The sequence below is a fragment of the Sander lucioperca genome, chromosome 6, assembly GCF_008315115.2.
Source record: "Sander lucioperca isolate FBNREF2018 chromosome 6, SLUC_FBN_1.2, whole genome shotgun sequence".
Lineage (NCBI taxonomy): Eukaryota > Metazoa > Chordata > Actinopteri > Perciformes > Percidae > Sander > Sander lucioperca.
Window position 1 is genome coordinate 38,239,624 of NC_050178.1, and position 18,348 is coordinate 38,257,971.

The 18,348-nt window shown below is 43.5% G+C and overlaps 1 protein-coding gene across 1 annotated transcript in view; it reads right to left on the minus strand.

Moving 5' to 3' along the window:
* Positions 1–18,348, minus strand: part of lrig1 (leucine-rich repeats and immunoglobulin-like domains 1) — a 38,054-nt gene that overhangs the window by 9,654 nt on the left and 10,052 nt on the right. The window contains exons 2-9 of the mRNA XM_031278025.2: positions 16,329–16,400; positions 15,085–15,159; positions 7,590–7,727; positions 7,355–7,498; positions 6,072–6,215; positions 5,390–5,533; positions 3,506–3,649; positions 755–835 (exon numbers count right to left, since the gene is read on the minus strand). Coding sequence (XP_031133885.1) covers positions 755–835; positions 3,506–3,649; positions 5,390–5,533; positions 6,072–6,215; positions 7,355–7,498; positions 7,590–7,727; positions 15,085–15,159; positions 16,329–16,400 — 942 coding nt within the window. The remainder of the gene's footprint in view (positions 1–754; positions 836–3,505; positions 3,650–5,389; positions 5,534–6,071; positions 6,216–7,354; positions 7,499–7,589; positions 7,728–15,084; positions 15,160–16,328; positions 16,401–18,348) is intronic.

The following is an 18,348-nucleotide window of genomic DNA, read 5'->3' on the forward strand; positions in this document are numbered from 1 at the left end:
GCCTATTGGGGAGCGAACCCCTGCCAGCTCAAAGAAAAGCTCTTTCTCCCTTTCTTTCTCTTTCAGCGGGGCTCACACTGGGAACCATCTTGGCTGGACATCATCTTTTCATCCTGCAGGTTGATGATTGCCGCTCAATGCCAAAAACTCTTTGTCCGCTGTGATTTCTCAACTTGCCAACTCTTGACATTGAACTTTTTAATAGCTGCCTTGACGAAAACATCAATGAGTAATTGTGAAGAAAAAAAGATTTGAAAAATGATTAACTGTCTGCTTCTTGAACCATTAGCAGCGAAGAGAACCCAGTTTGGCCATAAAGCTACAGTGAAAAAAAATGAAATCATGACATGAAAGCCAGATTGAACTGGATAGAAACTGGACTGAGCTTCCACAGGCGTAACAAAAATGCCTTCAATGTTTCATGAACAAGCCTTGTAAAAAAGGAAGAGCGTCCCTATAAGTCATTGCTCAGTGCAAGCACTTCCCTACCAAGTGAAGTGTGGGGTCATGAGGAGACATAACTCAAACTCTGCAGCTTTAAATTGATCTAGTTAAACTTAGCTGGCAATGAAGGGTGAGTCAGTATTCGGGGAGAAACTTTTGAATGTAAGAAAAATGAGAAAGCTCACTTCTGTGTGTCTGTTTTTGAAGGACAGCAGAGCGAATCCAAGAATCAGTGGCAGGGCATGGAAAGAAAGGGTTAATAGCAAAAGAGGGGGGGGGGGGGAGAGAAAGAACAAGGGGAGACACTCACAGCTTGTTGAGGCTGTCCAATCCAGAGAAGGCCCCGTTGGTGTCCTCTATTGTGCCAGAGATGTCATTATGGTCCAGCTCCCTGTGGAGAATGAGAGAAAAGAGGGGGATAAGAAAGATGGAAGGAGGGAGGGAAGGAAGGAGGACAACAGGGACAGGGTCTGCCAGCACTGAAGCGTTTCACAGCCCTGGCAGAGGCTGGTCTGGAAGTCACGGGTTATCCCTTCGCCCTCACTCCCTCCCCACATCATCCTCCCCTCTCTGCACCTGGCCTTAAGAGCCCCTCCGCCGCTCTGCTCTGCCAACCAAGCGCATTCTTTCCTTAGAGGGGTGGAGAAGGAGTGTGCATGCGAGTATGTGTGCAGTGGCACAAATCAGCACAGGGAAACGCATGTATAATTCATGACGGCATTGAGAGATTGGCGGGAACACAATGCCTTGTGAAAGGCCAAACAGTTGGTTCCGTTTGTCCGATGGCGGCAGGTATGGCACAGCCAAAACTCAAGCCAAGTCTTTTTAAGAATAGAAACCATGGCAGGGCAAATACAAAATAGATTGAATGAAAAGACAGAAAAGAGCTTCTTTTAGAGCGGTTTGGGGGTTTCCAAATATTAGTTGAATGCACTTCATTCACAAGGTCTAAAGAACTACCTCTATAGGTGAAGTCATCGCTGCAGAGGAGCCACCACTCCACCCCTCTGCATGGTTATCGAAAAGAAAAACAACAGAGTCGAAGGACAGACTCCTCTGAACCGTTAAAAGACTTTCTTTCAAACTTGAGAAAGGCCTTTGAGGTTGATGGTCAGCCACACCCTCCAACATCTCCACAATAGCCCCCACTCCTCCTCCCTTTGCTTTTCAAGCGTCTCTTATCCCCCTCTGGTTCATTTCAGTCTCCATTGGCCGCTGTCTTAGTTGGACTGTACAGGGGCTGCCAATTTCCTACTCTTTCTGGCTGGCTGGATGTGAATGGCCGTTGCCTTGTTAAAGCAAGGCCAGTGGTGGGGGCTGTAGAGCAGGGACACTGGGCATGGAGAAGGGGGCCCCGATGAGCCAGCGACCCCCGTGGCAGAATTAGAGGGCAGGCTGGCTTGTTTGGAGCTTTCACACCCCGATGCAGGCTCCAGCCCCATGCCAGCATGGCCAGCAGCGCAGGCCCAATTAAAGCTCCCCCGGCTCCTTTTCAGGGCCCAGCCTACGCCTGTCCTCCCCTCCACTGATTAGATTAGGCCTGCCTCAAAGACACAGAGTGCAGGAGTGATACAAGAGGATAGAAAAGATCATGCAAAACTCAAGACAGAGATAGTGTGTATATTGGGGGATAACATGAGGAGATGACAGAACACACTTAGGATAGCAGAGGGGAGGACATGGGTATTAAGTATACTTTAAAGGGGTAAAGCCAAAAGAAACTAAGTGAGCAATTAAAGACAAGAAAGGAAAACATGAGAAAGGGGCTGAGATATAGCAGTCACAACTCAGCTCCCTATCCCACCCTCTGTTTCCCTCTGTAGCTTGTTATCGAGCACCCAATGTGCCAGCAGAGAGGCCTTATGTGCCTTGGCTTGTCCCCCGCTGTGAGAGAGAGCTTGTCTAGCGAGCTCTGGCACAACTCTCCCCTCTGGCTCTCTCACTGGGAAGAGGCACAGCCAAGAGGACCTTGGTTAGAAACCAAGACCCCCAAGTCTTTCTCCTGGATTTATCCCCTGACTTTCTCCCTTTCGTTCCCTTCTTTTCTTTCATTTGGCCTGTTTGGGCTTTTTGTGCAAAAGGTGGATCAGCGGGAAAAGAAACCTGTCTTTATTCATGGCTTCTAAAAGCGGGGGAAGGATCTCGAGGGAGGGGGGCAACCCAGAACACTTTTAGATCCAAGTTAGTTGGGAACCAGTGTTCAAGACAAAACTAAAATCCAAAACAAAACCAGACAAAGGGGGAAAAGAAAAATAAGGAGTTGCCATAGAAACCACGAGAACAGTGAGGCATGATTGCCTCGTTAAAGTAAAAACAACTAATGACTGCAAATGAGAGCAAACCTGTCTTGAAAAGTAAAGAACTCCTGCTTTTGGAAGTCAAATGAAGGGACTACGTAAGCCAAAATATCAAATATCACAGAGGCAAAACCAATATTAAACATCTCAGCTTTCACTGCTCCCAAGCACATCCTAAAGATTAAAAAAAAAATCCTTTATTAATCCCACAATGGGGAAATTCACACTGTTGCAGCAACAAGGGATAAGAGGAAAAGTGGAAAAATAGAAGACACGTTAACACACAGTAATAAATATAATTAAAGAAAGTAAATATTAAATAGTAAAATGTATTTACAGTAATTGCACAGTAACATGTTTTATTGTATGTTTTATCAGCCCTGGTGTGTGTGTTTTGTCCATGTGGTCTACTGGGAGCAGTGCTGATTGTAGAGTCTGACAGCAGCAGGCAGGACAGACCTGCGGTATCGCTCCGTGACGCAGCGCGGGTGCAGCAGAATGTCACTGAAGGAGCTGTTCAGTGCTGACAGAGTGTCCTGCATGGGGTGGGAGGAGTCGTCCATCATGGAGGATAATTTAGCCACTATCCTCCTGTCTCCCACAACCTCCACGGCGTCAAGGGGGCAACCAAGAACAGAGCTGGCCTTCTTAATCAGCCAGTCCAGTCTAGCCTTGTGGTCAGCAGTGGCAAAACCATAATGAGTGGGTTTTTGGGGGGCTTGGTAATGGCAGTTTGGGTTGGGGGGGAGGGGTGCTGTACTTACAAGATGCGTACGGCCTTGAGGCCTCTGAAGGCTCCCTCGGTGATGTGGCTGATGGAGTTGTGGCCCAGACGGAGGGTGTGGAGATCCCCTAGCACAGCCAGACTGCCTTCATCCAGACGAGTCAGGTTGTTGTACGACAGATTCCTGGAGAGAGAAACAGTGCAAGACAGACAGAAAAGAGGACAGAGGCAGACACAGAGACGGAGAGAAAGAGAGGAAAAAAAGGGGCAAGAGAGAGAAATTTTCTGTGTGAGGTCTGGAAGGAGATGACAGGTTGGCAGAATGCTGAGGCAGCTCGCGACATCATTATACTTAAATTTCATGGCTGATTCAATGTCTATTTGCCAGTCTGTGATGTCTTTTTCCATTTTGCCTTTTTCCTTACCACAAGATGTTAACAGAGAATGGGCTTAGCAGACCTTAGAGATCAACTGAGGTCTTTTTGACAGGGAAGAAGAGAAATTCTTGGTTGGAACTTTACATGTCTACAAGCTCCATTTATAAGCCTACTTGAGCATGTGGTAAACCCCAGGGGAATATACTGTCACTCATGTGTGCTGCAGCCCTCAAAATGTAACTTATTTTCATATCTAGCCATCAAATCCCCATTTTTCTTACAAGGCTGGAGGAAATCCAAATTGGATTACAACAGTACATGGATCTCCAAGCAGTTTCACTTGTTTTGGAGTAACTATTATAGACTATTTTTTGGTATAAGTAAATTTAGGTGGAAAACAATGAAGTGTGACAATGAAGCCTCAAAACATCTTTCAAAATGTTTCATTGTATGCATGTAATACATCTTGATAAATCCTGATTATAAATGACAATAAATCCCATAATGGTGTCTTTCAAACAGCAGTCAAAGGCAGTATTGTGCATTTCATTTCTCCTGCTGCCTGTCTGTAGCCAGGCCTCAGGTTTGCTTGACCAGTCATGTGTGCTGAGATTGTCCCTGAGGACCCGCTCAGCCTTGCCCATTGGGAATGCAATAACAGGCTCTTCATAAAGACGAGTCACTCTGTTCTATCAGTCGTGGGGGTTATCATAACTCTCGATAATAAAAATCATATAACCGCTAACTGGTGCAGCGCCTGGAGGATGATACAGGGATGGCGCTGGGAGCAATCTGTCATTCATAGACGTGCACGCAGGAAACGGCATTGACATACACAGAGCAAACTAACATGAACACCATCTACCTCTTTATCCCATCTGACTGTTACACGTAAACAAACATAGGCGCCACAGATCCCCCAGGCTACCTCGCAGTTAGCAACGCCTCAGCTGAGCAAAGCACTTTACAGCAGAAATACGATGTCATGTCAGCGGAACAGGAAAGACTCTCAGATAATAACTCCTCATTCGGTAGTCAAAGGCCATGAAGGCGATCCTTCAGTGTAATTACCACAACACAACCGGTAGAGAATTACACGCCAGTTTGCCAAACCCCTGCGCTTCAGAACTGAGTACAAAAACGCTTGTCGAAGGACTTGAGTGCTGTTGAGCCCGACTCTAATTATAGGATAAACAGGCTTATTCTGAGAATAGAGTAGAGTATTGAGTGTTAAAGCGCATTGTCATTTAACCCTAAGGAAGGGAGATGGATGATATGGTCGGTGGTGGGGAGTGTTGAATTCTTAGGCTATAGGACAAGGGGTTTAGATTCTCAGCGACAGACGGTACGCAAAAAATGTCACTCTGCAGTTAGTGTTTTATTTTGAACTATGTTGAACTTATGTTCTTTGTTGACTCCAACTCTCTTCAACTGCAGTTATAATTCCAGGTTTAGAAACTCTAACCACTGCCTACTGAAAGTTTTTGCAAGAGGACCATTGGCACAAGAGTTTGAGTGCTCAGGCTAACTTAAATGCTAGTACTCACAGTTCCCTCAGCTTCTGGCAGAACTTCCATCCATCAGGGTTGATGCGGGCTATAGAGTTGTTACTGAGGAATAACTGCTGAAGGGATGTCAGGCCGTACAGGGAGCCACTGTTTACCTCTGTCAGGCTGTTGTAGTCCAGGTGACTGCAAGTGACAAAAACGAGCAAAATCAGTATAATCAGGAAGTACAAATTTAAAGATCTTGACACAATGATTTACTGGATGTCTCAAGAGTTTGGTGGTAATTGTTGTGCCCTGAAATGAAAAATTGCAATGCAATTTGTGGCCATTACTGTGTTATTTTGCATGTAATTAAAGTAATATGTACAAAATTGCATGTCAACAGGAAAAGGTGTGATGGTTGTGATAGGGGGCAAGTTCCAGTAAGTACAAAAATATCTTATTCTTATAAGGTTTAGTAGGTGAGTATTGCAGTAATAGTCAGTAACTGGTGCAAATAGGATTATCCTATCACGTGGTGCTTGTTTTAAGCTATGTGCTGCACCTAAACTCCATAAATCAGATGGTAAGTTTCAGATACTAAACAGATATATGTTTTATGATTCTGATGTGGAGTGCTTTGTGCAAAAGAACAAATCAGTCACATAATGTATAATAATTGGAAAATTTGTAATTTTATGTAAATGTGTTTTTGATACTGTTCCAGTTTTTTTTTACATACAGGACTTTCATCTTGGCCAGATCCCAGAAGGCCCCGTCAGTCAGTTTGTTGATGCTGTTTCTTTGAAGCTTGAGTACCTCCAGGCTGGACAGACCCTGGAAGGTCAGACCCTCCACCTGACGAATACGGTTCCTGTTCAACTCACTGCAGTGTGGACAGACAAACAAAACAAATGTAGCGACTGATCATGGGAGAAAATCAGTGAGGCACTTACAGTAATCATACTTTGTAAATTCTGTCAAAATATTCTCCACATTTCAAAGCTGGAAATCTACTTTTTCCCCCTTTTGACTGAGGTATGTTTTGCCCTCATTCTATTAGCATCCATCACACTGAAGTCAAAACCAACGAATCCTGTAGCCTGCACGCTTCAGTTGGAGCATTTTGTAGTTAACAAACCCCCAGCTTAACAGGCATTCCTTAGTGGTGTCCTTTTCACCTCTGGCACAACGCCAGCACAGTATACCCACAGGCTTTAGCTTGCAAACAAGGGTCAAGTTATGACCCTATGAAATTACAATGATACTAAGGGAGGTATAAGATGTTAAACACCACAGTGCTTTTTATTTTGCATGTGAGGCCTGAGACATCTCTGCATGTAACAGTGAATCTGTACATTTGGGGTGTGTGTGTGTGTGTGTGTGTGTGTGTGTGTGTGTGTGTGTGTGTGTGTGTGTGTGTGTGTGTGTGTGTGTGTGAGAGAGAGAGAGAGAGAGAGAGAGAGAGAAGGCTTGGTTGGTAAAGATAAACATCCACACGGGTTCTTTTGTATCTAATGTGCATCTCCACTAGCATGTGTAAGTACAGTGTCACAGTGGGGGAAGACTCCCATTAGGCAAGTCTCTTCGTTCTCCAGAATGGAGGCGTTGAGCTACAAATAGGTCGACTTCACTGTTAAGATGCTACGAGGGCAGTTGGAAGATAATGGAGCACGGTGTGGGGAATGAACGAACCACTTTGGGGATATGGACGAAGACAATAAATCACCGATAATAGGGCTCCGGTGTTTACCTAGTCAGACCTTATCCGCCCCTAGAGGTATAGCTCACACTAATAGCGTTCCAAATGTTAAACACACAGAGCTCGATGAACACACACAACAATTCCTCCTCACTTAAACTCTTAATTTCTCTTTTTGTTTCTGTAATGTCTCATTCATTTTCAGCCTAAACACGAAGGTCAAAAACATATTGTTTTTGCAAGTCAAACTGTTCTGACAAATCAAAACACAACCCTGTCAGCACACTCGCTATGTTAAAATGATGAAATCCAGTGGTACTCACAGCTGGGTGAGCTTTGGGAGCTGGAAGGCTCTCACAGGGATCTGGCTGATTCGGTTTCGACTCAGTCTCAGGACCTGTAGAGTCGAGCCCAGATGGTCCAGAGCTCCGAGCTCCAATACGCTGATCTTGTTGTTGCTCAGGTACCTGAATACAGAAACCGCACATTTATTTAGGTACCTACTGTTTTTTAAAGATTGGTGTGTTGTGGACCACAGCACTCAGAGATTGTACTTACAGGTCTCTGATTTGGAGGCCTGCGGGAAAGCATTGCCCTCGGAGCTCAGTGATGCCATTATTGCTCAGGTCCAGGGTTTCCACCGAAGCCAGCTCTCTGGTCCGCCTGCCGTCTATACTGCGGAGCTTATTATGATGTCTGGAAAATAAAAAAAACACATAAAAAGATATTAGGTGTGGCTGAAAAATCCTACTCACAGACCTACATCTCAACCCTACGAAGTATCCATATCACCTTCTTGAAATAAATTATCCTTCTTAACTTCAGTGTCCTTTTCTCATCACCCACAAAAGACTCCACAAAAGACTCCAATCTACTCTCAGGCACAAAGACAGCAGAGCACACAGAACAAAGTGCTCTTCATCTACCACAAAATGTGTACTTTAAGAGCTTCCCAACAGAGGCTGGCCTTCTTTAAACAATTCCAAGGACACCTGTGCTTCTCCGCAGAGCTTAGACGCATAATCTATTAGATAGATGGGTTCTGGGGTGATCAACCAGAGGCACTTGAAGATAGATATATAATATGCAAAGCAGGCACAGAAGACAAAAACAGTCCATATGTGTGAGCATGTTAGGAGTCTGATGGCCAGTGTAATCCGAGCGTACATGAAAGCCTTTGCTGGTGGACACATTTGACACATGCCTGGGTGCTAACTAGGCATGGGAATTAAAATGTAATTTGATATCACATTTATGTACCCGACTGGTCAGAAAAAAAAAACGAGAGAGTGTGAGAAGGGAAGGGAAAGATAAAATAAAGTACCTTTATTTGGTATATAACAAATTATTAAAGCACTAAGAAAGCAGACCCACCCATGACACCAGCTATAGCTTCATGCACTAGGGGTTATTTCAAGTGAAAACTACATTACATTTTATGGAGGTGTTCTTTTTTTATGCAAGGTTTTTAAAGTCTTACCAGGGTATTTTAGGTTGCTCTCACACCTGAGCTGTTTGGTCCGTTTTAACCGAACCCTAGAGCGTTTCGTCGTATAGTCCGGTTCGTTTGGGGCTGTGGAAGCTCATTCGAACTCTGGTGCGGTCCGCTTAAAAACGGGGTTCTCGGTTCGCTTCCAAGTGCACCAGAGTTTGGTTCACTCTAGGTGAGAATGCAATCCGACCCAAATATAGGAAGTGAACCAAAAAACAGTGTTATATATGTTTTAAGGTTGATACTACGTGTGACAACACATCATCATCTATCTCTCATCAGGGCCGCCCTTTCCTTCAATCGCTATCTTGTCAGCTACTCATAGTTTGCCTTCTTCTCAAATATTAGAAATACAAGAAAAAAGAAAAACAGAAAAAAACGTTATACATTTGGTGTCGGCGAGTTTCACTCAGATATTCTGTCCGATAGACCAGCGACCATCGTGTGATATTTGTTTACAATGGTGCGCTTGACAAAGTGCAGGGTGAACGCAAACCGAACCAAATGAAAAATGCAACAATGCAACAATGCTGCAATTGCACCCCAAAATCGCACAGAGTCTACCGAACTGTCTTTTACTCCAAGGACCGGTGTTTAAGCCCCATTTTCCAACATGGAGCTGACCAGCTTGGGATCCATTTTGCCCAAATCTGATGATCTGCACGGACTACCCCAAGTCAAGTAATTTACACAAAATGCAGGTATTGCAACACCAGTCTTCTCAGAGGTTGGGCAGTTAATCACTTGTCCAACATTTACTATTTGTCACTCAGTGACTTGCCTTACAAGTAGAAATTTCAACTAAATCGTATATTGAAAGATCAATTCAACTGACCTATGGAGAGTTTTACAGCATTTGAGGAAAAAAAACGACAAAAGACTCAGCTTCCTTGTTATTCAAAAGCTTAAAACTTTTAAAGTTGTGTATATATGAGTGTGTTTGACAGAAAGAGCACGAGAAAGCAGGTGTCCCACCAGTCCAACTCGTCAAAACAAGGTCAGTCCCTCCTTCCTGCTTCCTTTCTAGCCTTCAGCCAGCAGATGGACAAACGCACGCATGTGCACGCGCGTGCACACGCACACACAGATATTTATTGGTGTCTGAAAGGAGAAGGGGTCACACCACAGTGGCCCACCTGAATAAACAGTGGTAGAAATGGTTAAGGATGAGCCATGCAAGCATGCTTGGGAAAACACACACTCACACTCACACTCACACTCACACACACACACACACACACACACACACACACACACACAAAAATAACAGACACACATGGGATGGAGCAACAGACAGTGGCTACAGTGAGCATGAGCAAAGGAGGGAGTAAAAAAATGGGGGAGGCGAAAGGGAGGGGGAGAATGAAGGGGTGAGGTGGGGTCAACAGCTGGTGACCTTTGATGGGAAAAACAGATCAGTCTCAAACTGGTGGGAGAGGTTGACTTCTCTCACTCGTTCTCTCGCCCTGTTCTCCTTCCAGCACTGAAATCAAATTCCCCCCCCCCCCCCCCCCCCCACCACCAGAGTAAGAGCCCAGCTGCATGTGAGAGACAGATAAAGCCCCACGCTCCAAGTGTTTGAAGTCCATACATACACACAATAGTAGCGTTTATAAAAACTCATTATCATACGGCCAGTGACATTTCTTGTTCCCTTTGATGTCCTTCGCCTTGATTCCACTTAATTCCAAATCTCATTACCCTGCCCCATTGACCATCTGATTATCATGAGCTTGGCTCATTTTGACATTTCTTTTGATGTATGGAAAGTGCATCAGCGGTTTACACTAGCAAGCCCATTCTACCGTTTCCAGTGTCATCTCTGGGGGCGATTGTTTGGCCCGTCCCTTACGTTTGAAGCTGGCGGTTGGGACAAAAGGAGAATTATTTTAAAATCAGATCATCCAGCGGGCCATATGATTTCTATCCCAAGCTGTTTTAAAGGACCGCTTTGATGTTGACTGGGCAGCCGATGAGCACAATGGGAAAGTTTGTGCTGCTCTGCTGTCACTTTGACACTGTGTTTTTAAAACTTTTTGTTGCTTCTTTTTTTTTACCATCCTGCTGTGACATTCTGGGAGTCTGTGGGATGCCAGTGGGCTCGACAACAGCATTGTGGGACTGTCAGAGCCTGGCATATGGTCTTTGGTTGGTTTCTGAGGAGCTTCTACGTGATCAGGTGACTTTTTTTTAGTTAAACAATGTTTCTGATAAGATGCATCTGTTGTGATTGGTTGATGGACATCTAAATCAAGTGAAAGTGATTGGACCAAAGAGAGGTTTAAACCGCAGCACTACAACCATACAGTCAGGTTTATCTGTGCCTAATGAATTCCATAAGAGTGGCAGCTATCAACTGCCAGACATGCCAGTAAAAGGAAGGGGATGAAAGCTGCAGGAAGCGGAAAAAAGGTAAAAGAAAAGTCACCTTTTTTCAACCAAGCAAGAGATTAAAGAGAAGAGAAAGAAAAAAGGGAAAAAAACTCTAACCTATCCTTTCTTAGTCCACCCATTCCTTATTTGTTTCAAGATTACTGTACCTATTTATAATTTTGTCTATTGAACTCCCACAGGAGTAAGTCATCAACTTCTTTGTAAGTGCAGCTTTCAAAGATTCTGAATCAGATAGCTCCAAATAGCCTTGTGCTGGTAACGATTACAGTCTGATGATTCTCTTGGCAAAACGTAATCATCACGAATATTGACAGCTGCTGAATTGACATAAAATCTTCAAGTAGTATTAAATATAATTACTAAAAAAGGTTCGTTTGTAACACATTTCCAATACATTTTTACATGTAAAATGTCTTTACAACCAAAACTGTTTATTGTTGCCTGTTTTTGTTTTTCTGCTGACAAACCATTGCTCTCTCCACCTCCCAATATGATAAATACTGTGTGTAACTACTGGCATGCTGCTTTATTCTGTCCAGCGAGTGGCAGGGTAGGATAATGGCGTAACTTAATATGAAAAATATACTATAAATATTTGTACTTTCTCAAGTACCTAGATTGCCCAACACCGCAGGAACTGAAACTTAATCGAACATTTAGAAAGCCAGAAATCCTGGAAACGTGCTGTTTACATTAGCTATTTAATGTGTGTCTACAAACACAATTCACTTTGTCAGTTACATCAGACAGCGCAAACCTCAAACTCAAACACTCCGAGGCAGTCAGACAGTCGCAACCGCATATTTGGGCAGTGCAATTAATCAAATGTTAATCATGATTACAATTTTGTCTCCTAACTATAACAAAAACAAAGTAATTGATTAAAAACGATTATTTAAAAAAGTACGCAGTGTTTCCGCTATACATATTTAGTCCGCCGCTGAAGGAGTGATTGTCGCCACTCCTTTAGTATTTATAAAAAAATGTCATAAAGTCGTAAGTTACATCAAGTCAAGTCAAGACTTGACTTGACTTGACTTATAAGTTACATCGTCTTCACTCTCGAAGTCATGATGACGTGAGTACAGCATTTTCTCCTCAGGCAGAGTGACAAAAGCCTCGGCGGCTGATTTACCATGAAAACCGTGTGAAATATGAAAGCTATAGTCGCTTGGAAAATAGCGCTATGGGCACTGACTTTGATGAATTTACTGTTTATCATACCCCAGATGAGACAAGACACTAACGTTAGCTAACCCTGTGGTCTCTCTGCCTTTGACTCCCCACTGAAGGATGCGTTGTATTCCCTTAACACACTGTATTCACTTACTGTTTAAAACCTGTTCCAGATTAGTGAGGATGCATACCGATCAAAACCAAATAGAAAAACATGGTAATGTTCCCTCAGCATTTTGTGTTGTTGTTAAACTGTATGTAAAATGAGCGGTGACGTTAAATCACCGGTTTCACGTACGGTTATTCTAAGGTACCGTCTATGTGCTGGATTTTTGGAGGATAGCTAGCAAATAAGCCCACTGATGGCGACATTATTGTGGTCATAGTGAGTGAAAATGTAATGTGAGATGCACATTGTGTTATGTATCTGGAATTGTTATGTGTGATATCTGGAAAGCTGAACCGACTTACACTAGTAAAAGATTTTATTCTGATCCAAAGACTCTTCCTGTGAGAGAAAGATCATTAACATATTTCCTGGAATGTAATTGTAAGATATATGATGCTTTATAGAATCAACTGCAAATAATCCCCCCCCCCCTCCCCCCAATCGATTATTATTTTTTCCATAATCGAGCAGACCTATCGCATTAAATGGGCTCTTAGACTTTTTGAGAGTTTACTGTTGTATGAAGGGCTGAAGATAGATTCTCAGTCCATTTGCTCTGTGTGTGTGTGTGTGTGTGTGTGTGTGTGTGTGTGTGTGTGTGTCGCGCCAAACCTTTGTCTCACACAAACTTGTAGTCAGATGACATTCCAGACGTTCTCAACCAATGGCACAGTAACACTGCCCTGCAGTCTATACTGTTGCCTCTACCATACACAGGGCACATACACAGAAACTCTCTCACTCCAGAGTGCTTGATAGTTGGCAAGGGAGGCGGTGTGCATTGGATTTGCTTTTGGGTATAACCCATGAGCATGAGCTCACCTCTTGCTTCCCTTTTTTTCCTTGCTTTGCCTCTCTGTACCCTCCTACTGCGTTCGCCACAACTTCTCCTTGACCATTCCTCTTTCAACATGTGGTGATGTCACCCTGATCTGACACTATTCACATCCCCCATCCCTTCCTCCCTCCCTCCCTCCCCTTCTCACTGTCACCCATTTTTCTGTTAGCCATGTGATGGACAGCTGCAGCTGCAAGTGCTTCAGCGGGCCTTCACTTCAGCTGTGTGGCTTTGTAAAGATCCGACCCTCCCTCCAGCCTCCACTCCCATCAGGCCTACAGGCCTTGCCCTAGCAACAGGCTTCAAGTCAGGCCAAAAAAAGACACCCCGATTATTTGCAGGGGCTGCAACTCTGCACAGTTTGTTTAAGTAAAGGTGAACTTGCTCCAGTCTGTTTTGTATCACAAGCAAATTGAACAAGAGTTTGTGCTAAACCCTACAGATTTAGACTGATAGAAATCCTAATAACACACAATAACAATAGTTCACACTTTTGGAAACAGACAGATGTCAGAGTTGCTTAATCAAACCTCAAATTCTTCCTTACTAACTGTCCACAGCTTACAGAAATTTTCTGACCACATTAGTGCATCATGATTCTGAGAAGCAGGCAGATGACACACAGGGAGAGGTGTGACTCAAACAAAGATCAGCACCAAACATGATATGATCATGACCAATATTACAGGAACCACAGCTGCAAACTTTACCACCAGGCCGTCAGCTGGAATGCTAGCAAGGTGTGAAAGCATATACACAGAGGGAAGCTAACGGTTAGCTCTAGACTAGCTCAGGGGGGATTGACTTTCTTGTTTCAGCTTGAATGAGATGTAAGAATGTTCCCTGGTCACACAAGGGGAAGAAACTATGGCACGCTGGAAAACAACAGTCCGGCCAACAGATGATACGGGCGGAACACTGTCACAATTGTGTGTGTGTGTTTGTATAGAAGCTGAAACCAAGAAGCACTGCCATTTATCTTGTTATAAGAATTTTAATAAGCTTTCATAACAGCTTTAGTCTTTGATTTTTTTTCAGCTTAGGCTGATTTTGGTGTAACCTTAGTAATAAGCCTTTCATTGTACTGTTTGCTTTGTGTGCCGCGCATACCTTTAGATATTCTTGAGCATCATAGTAACACAAACAATTGTTGGCGCTGAGATAAGAAGACTTCAATAAAAGCGTAAAAATAATGAGGCCTGGTTGGTGTAAGTATGGTGTTAGCCATTTAAGTAGCAGTACTTTATTATTAGTTTATTTCCTGAAATGTAACTCCCAACTTAAAAAAAGTATTATGAACTTCACCTGCAGTGTTTCCCCTATATTCATTCTGCAGCGGCGCACCACCTTAATCATAATATTTCACATGATACATTTCTGTATATTTCCCATCAGAGGTTGCATTTACTGACAACTTGAATAAAGTTACCAAACTACATTTCTCTTGCCATGAGTTTCCCTCAACAGTGTAAAAATGAGACTGGAGAATGGACTACCGAGATATACACAAGCGCACACGCGCCCTACCCAAATAGGGCAGTAAATCTCCAGTTGGATGCCTGTGCAGGCAGTTCCCACAGGCACAGTTTCACAACTGGGAGCAACCAAGTTGGAACTATATACGAGCTGACACTCCCAAGCAGCCAGCAACACTCACTGTAGACAGGACCACATGGCCAGCCAATAAGACTAGTCAGTTACTTGACCACATACTAATCGCTCAAGACAGAGCTCCACATTTACGCCAAAAGAGCTCAAGTGGAGAGTTTTTTTTTTTTTATATATAGTTTAATGCAATAGAGTTCATCGCCAACGTCACATAAATGCAGTATTACTTCTGAGATGCAAAGGCATATGCACCCTCCACAGATGTCAGGAGACTATTTCAGGAGCATTTCAAAGAGGCCAATGACCTCAGAATACAGTTAATGGAGAGCCAGATCATTCTGGCACTGTGTTAAGCAGTGAATGGGGCAGTACTCACAGGTAGAGAGATACAATCTTGGAAGCAGCCTGTCCTAAATCTGGTATGGAGGTCAGCTCATTGTGGTCAAGCCGCCTGAAAGTGACAAACACACATAGTAGTGGGTTAGAGAACAAAACTGTGCCCTGAAGAAAGACATGCACGAGAATATTTTGTTATGAGATTAGAGGTTTTAACAGAGGCATTTTACCAAGTAGTAGACACTTCCAAAGTGAAAGAATTAGGAGCACCAGTCTTACTGGTAAAAATAAACAAACATTTAAATTCTTATTTTAAATCTTCAATGTAAGTTTAAAAATAGCTGCACCAAACTAAATCTACACCCAATATTTTTGAAGTTGTACCTATAATTTCTATACAAAATGTACATGCTAGCTGAGATGCCACAGTGTCGTCTGGGCTGTGTCACATGCTCCATCACATGAGGCTTAAAGTCAATCAAACTTAATATAAATCAAAAGATTTCAAACAGGACTTGTCACGTCTGCCGCAGAGCAGGTAGCAAGTCATCCTTTAAAAAACAAAAATAACATGGGAGTAAAACAGATGTCGAGGAGCGTATGACTGGCCGGCCAGCCTGCCAAAGATGTCACCACTGCGTGTATCAACAGTTAGCTTGTGTGTGTGTGTGTATGTGTCTTGTGTACTGGCGCTGAGTGACACAGAGCCAAGCCCTCTCCTCACCATATAAAATATTTACAAGGCCAGCGTTGGCCACAGTATCGGGTGGTGGAGGGGAGGCTTAATATAGAAAACCACCACTTTATTCACAATTGGACTTAGTTCAAAGAAACGCATACGAGGATGCTACTAGGAAGTAGAGTGGCAACCATGGACATTAGTCAGAATTTAGTCATTAATACAAATGTATCGCAACTGACACTTAGGGATTAAAATGAAATACAAAATTATCTAGAGTTTAACATTTTAAACATGCACAACAAAGAAAAAAAGAGACTCTTAACAGGGCCATACACACATCTAGGGAAGTCCATTAGAAAGTGTTCAGGTAGTCACTGTCGACTGCCTCAATATAAATCATATTTTCAACAAGCTTCTTAAAAAGTTTAGTGAGCTAAGCTTCCAGTTAGATGAAATGAAGCTTCATTACACTGAAGGTAACAGTACTGTGCTGACATAGTCTACTTTTTAATTTGCTGGTTTGCCATAAATCACACTTGTTTCAGCTTGTACACCGGTAAAACCAAAAATCAACCCAACTCTGTCTGTCAGTGACTACTTACAGTTCTTTCAAGTTGGGAAGGTTCTCAAAAGCTTCAACATTGATGTTGGTCAACTTGTTGTGGCCAAGATTCCTGGAAAAAGAAAAGATGTACATTTTTAAAAAGTAGTTTGAATCCTTATATGTCTAACAGCACACAAGGGAGAAAAATTAAAAATCAAAATATCAGCAGTGCAACAATATTTTTCATAGCTTTTATTGTCATAGGCATTTTTCAGTAGTTCAAATAACGATCCTGATCAATCACAATTATTTCTCTCAACAGCCTCATCCGTCCATATTAAGTATGCCTGAAAACATTGCAGTACATCCATTCAGCTGGCCTTCAAGGAGGGCTAGATCAATACTATCGATACAGAGTGTGTCTTACTCTCCTGGCTCACTTTCCAAACACAACCCACAGGCCATTCATCTGCAACAGTCAATTTGCACTTTAGGCTAACAGTGTATTTAATAGCTGGCAGGCACTTGACTTTTACAGAGGCTTATTACAGAGTGATTTGTCCAGTGATATAGCGTTACCACCGACAGAGAGTGAGTGAGAAGGAGGGATTATGTGTGTGCAACTAACACACATCTGCATTTCAGATTGAGCTTTCGACGCCATATGAATCAACTTTATTTCACGCATAAAGAAGTGCTATCTCTGTCACACGCACCTTCTGCCTGGCTGGCATGTAGCCTGCCTGTTGGCAGAGAGGAGGCTGCAGTGAGAGTGCCGTTTGTGTTTTTGTGGTGGGGTTAGGCCAGGCCAGACCAGACAAAGAGAGCCCACAGCTCTGTGCCGTCTGCCTCCCACCCCTCCGTCCCTCTATCCCTCTGTCCAGACGTGAGAGACAGCCCAGGAATGTTTCACAAGCCTGCCGAGAGATGGCTGCTTGTTCCCAGACACTGGGGACACTTTCACCTGATGCAACACATTCCTCACCCTCTTGTCTCACCGTTGGCCTTAAAAGACCGTTGTGGGGGGTTTAGGGGCTGAACTCTGTGGCAGACGCTGTTTAGTTTAGAGAAAGTAGGAATGGATATTAAGAAAGCAAATGTGAGGAGGCTGGGTCAACACTACAGCAAAGACTGATTGTCTAACATCATACACACTCCACTTCTTAATACTATTTATGCCTATCAATCTCAATCTCACTTGACAGATTTTCCTTTCTTGTCTTCTGTGCTTGATTGCAGATAATGACAGTCTCCCTCCCGGAATCTTTCTCCCGCCCCGTGTGTATGTGTGTATGTGTGTGTGTGTGTGTGACGAGATAATAGCAGAGCATGTATCTGCCCTCCAGACACAGGCCTGACAGGGAGGTGTGCATGTGCGTCTATGTTATGATCATTTACTGAGGCACCTCCCATCACGGCCCAGATCACTAAATTGTCGTCCCCTGCAACAGGAGGCAATTACCTTGTAAGTGAAAAATCACACAGCTTTCCTATGGGCCGCCTCTGCTTGGAGATACGTATATTCTCACACACACACATGCACGCACGCACACACGCACACACACACACACACACACACACACACACACACAGCTCAGACAAGATTAACTTGGGAGAGCGCTGTCATCTGGAAGAGCAATCAGTAGTTTTTATCAACCTGCTTCTGGCACAAAACCGGTCAAGAGATTTTACTAGTAGTGAACCTTGCATTACAGGCAAATAAAGATGTATCCAGGACACCACCTTCAAATAGCTTCTTTCTTTTTTAGCATTTTAAGGTGGAGGAAATAGGGAAAACAGAACAAAGAGATGACTAAGGAGAGAAAACAAGTCACGTCTGAGAGCCAAACCTGCCGTACTGGTGCTAAAGGCCACAGCAACAAACAAAACTGGTCCTTTGTGTGAGCATGCAAGCATGCATGTGCCTCTTTCTCAGTCATCAATGGTTTTTACGCAACTGAGCCTTTTTCTCTCCCTCTCAGTTTTCTTGCCTATCAGATAAGATAAGTATCACAGCATTTTCACACCTACTGTATGAAGCTGGTGATAACGCCGGTTTCCCTTCCTGCCCCATGGAA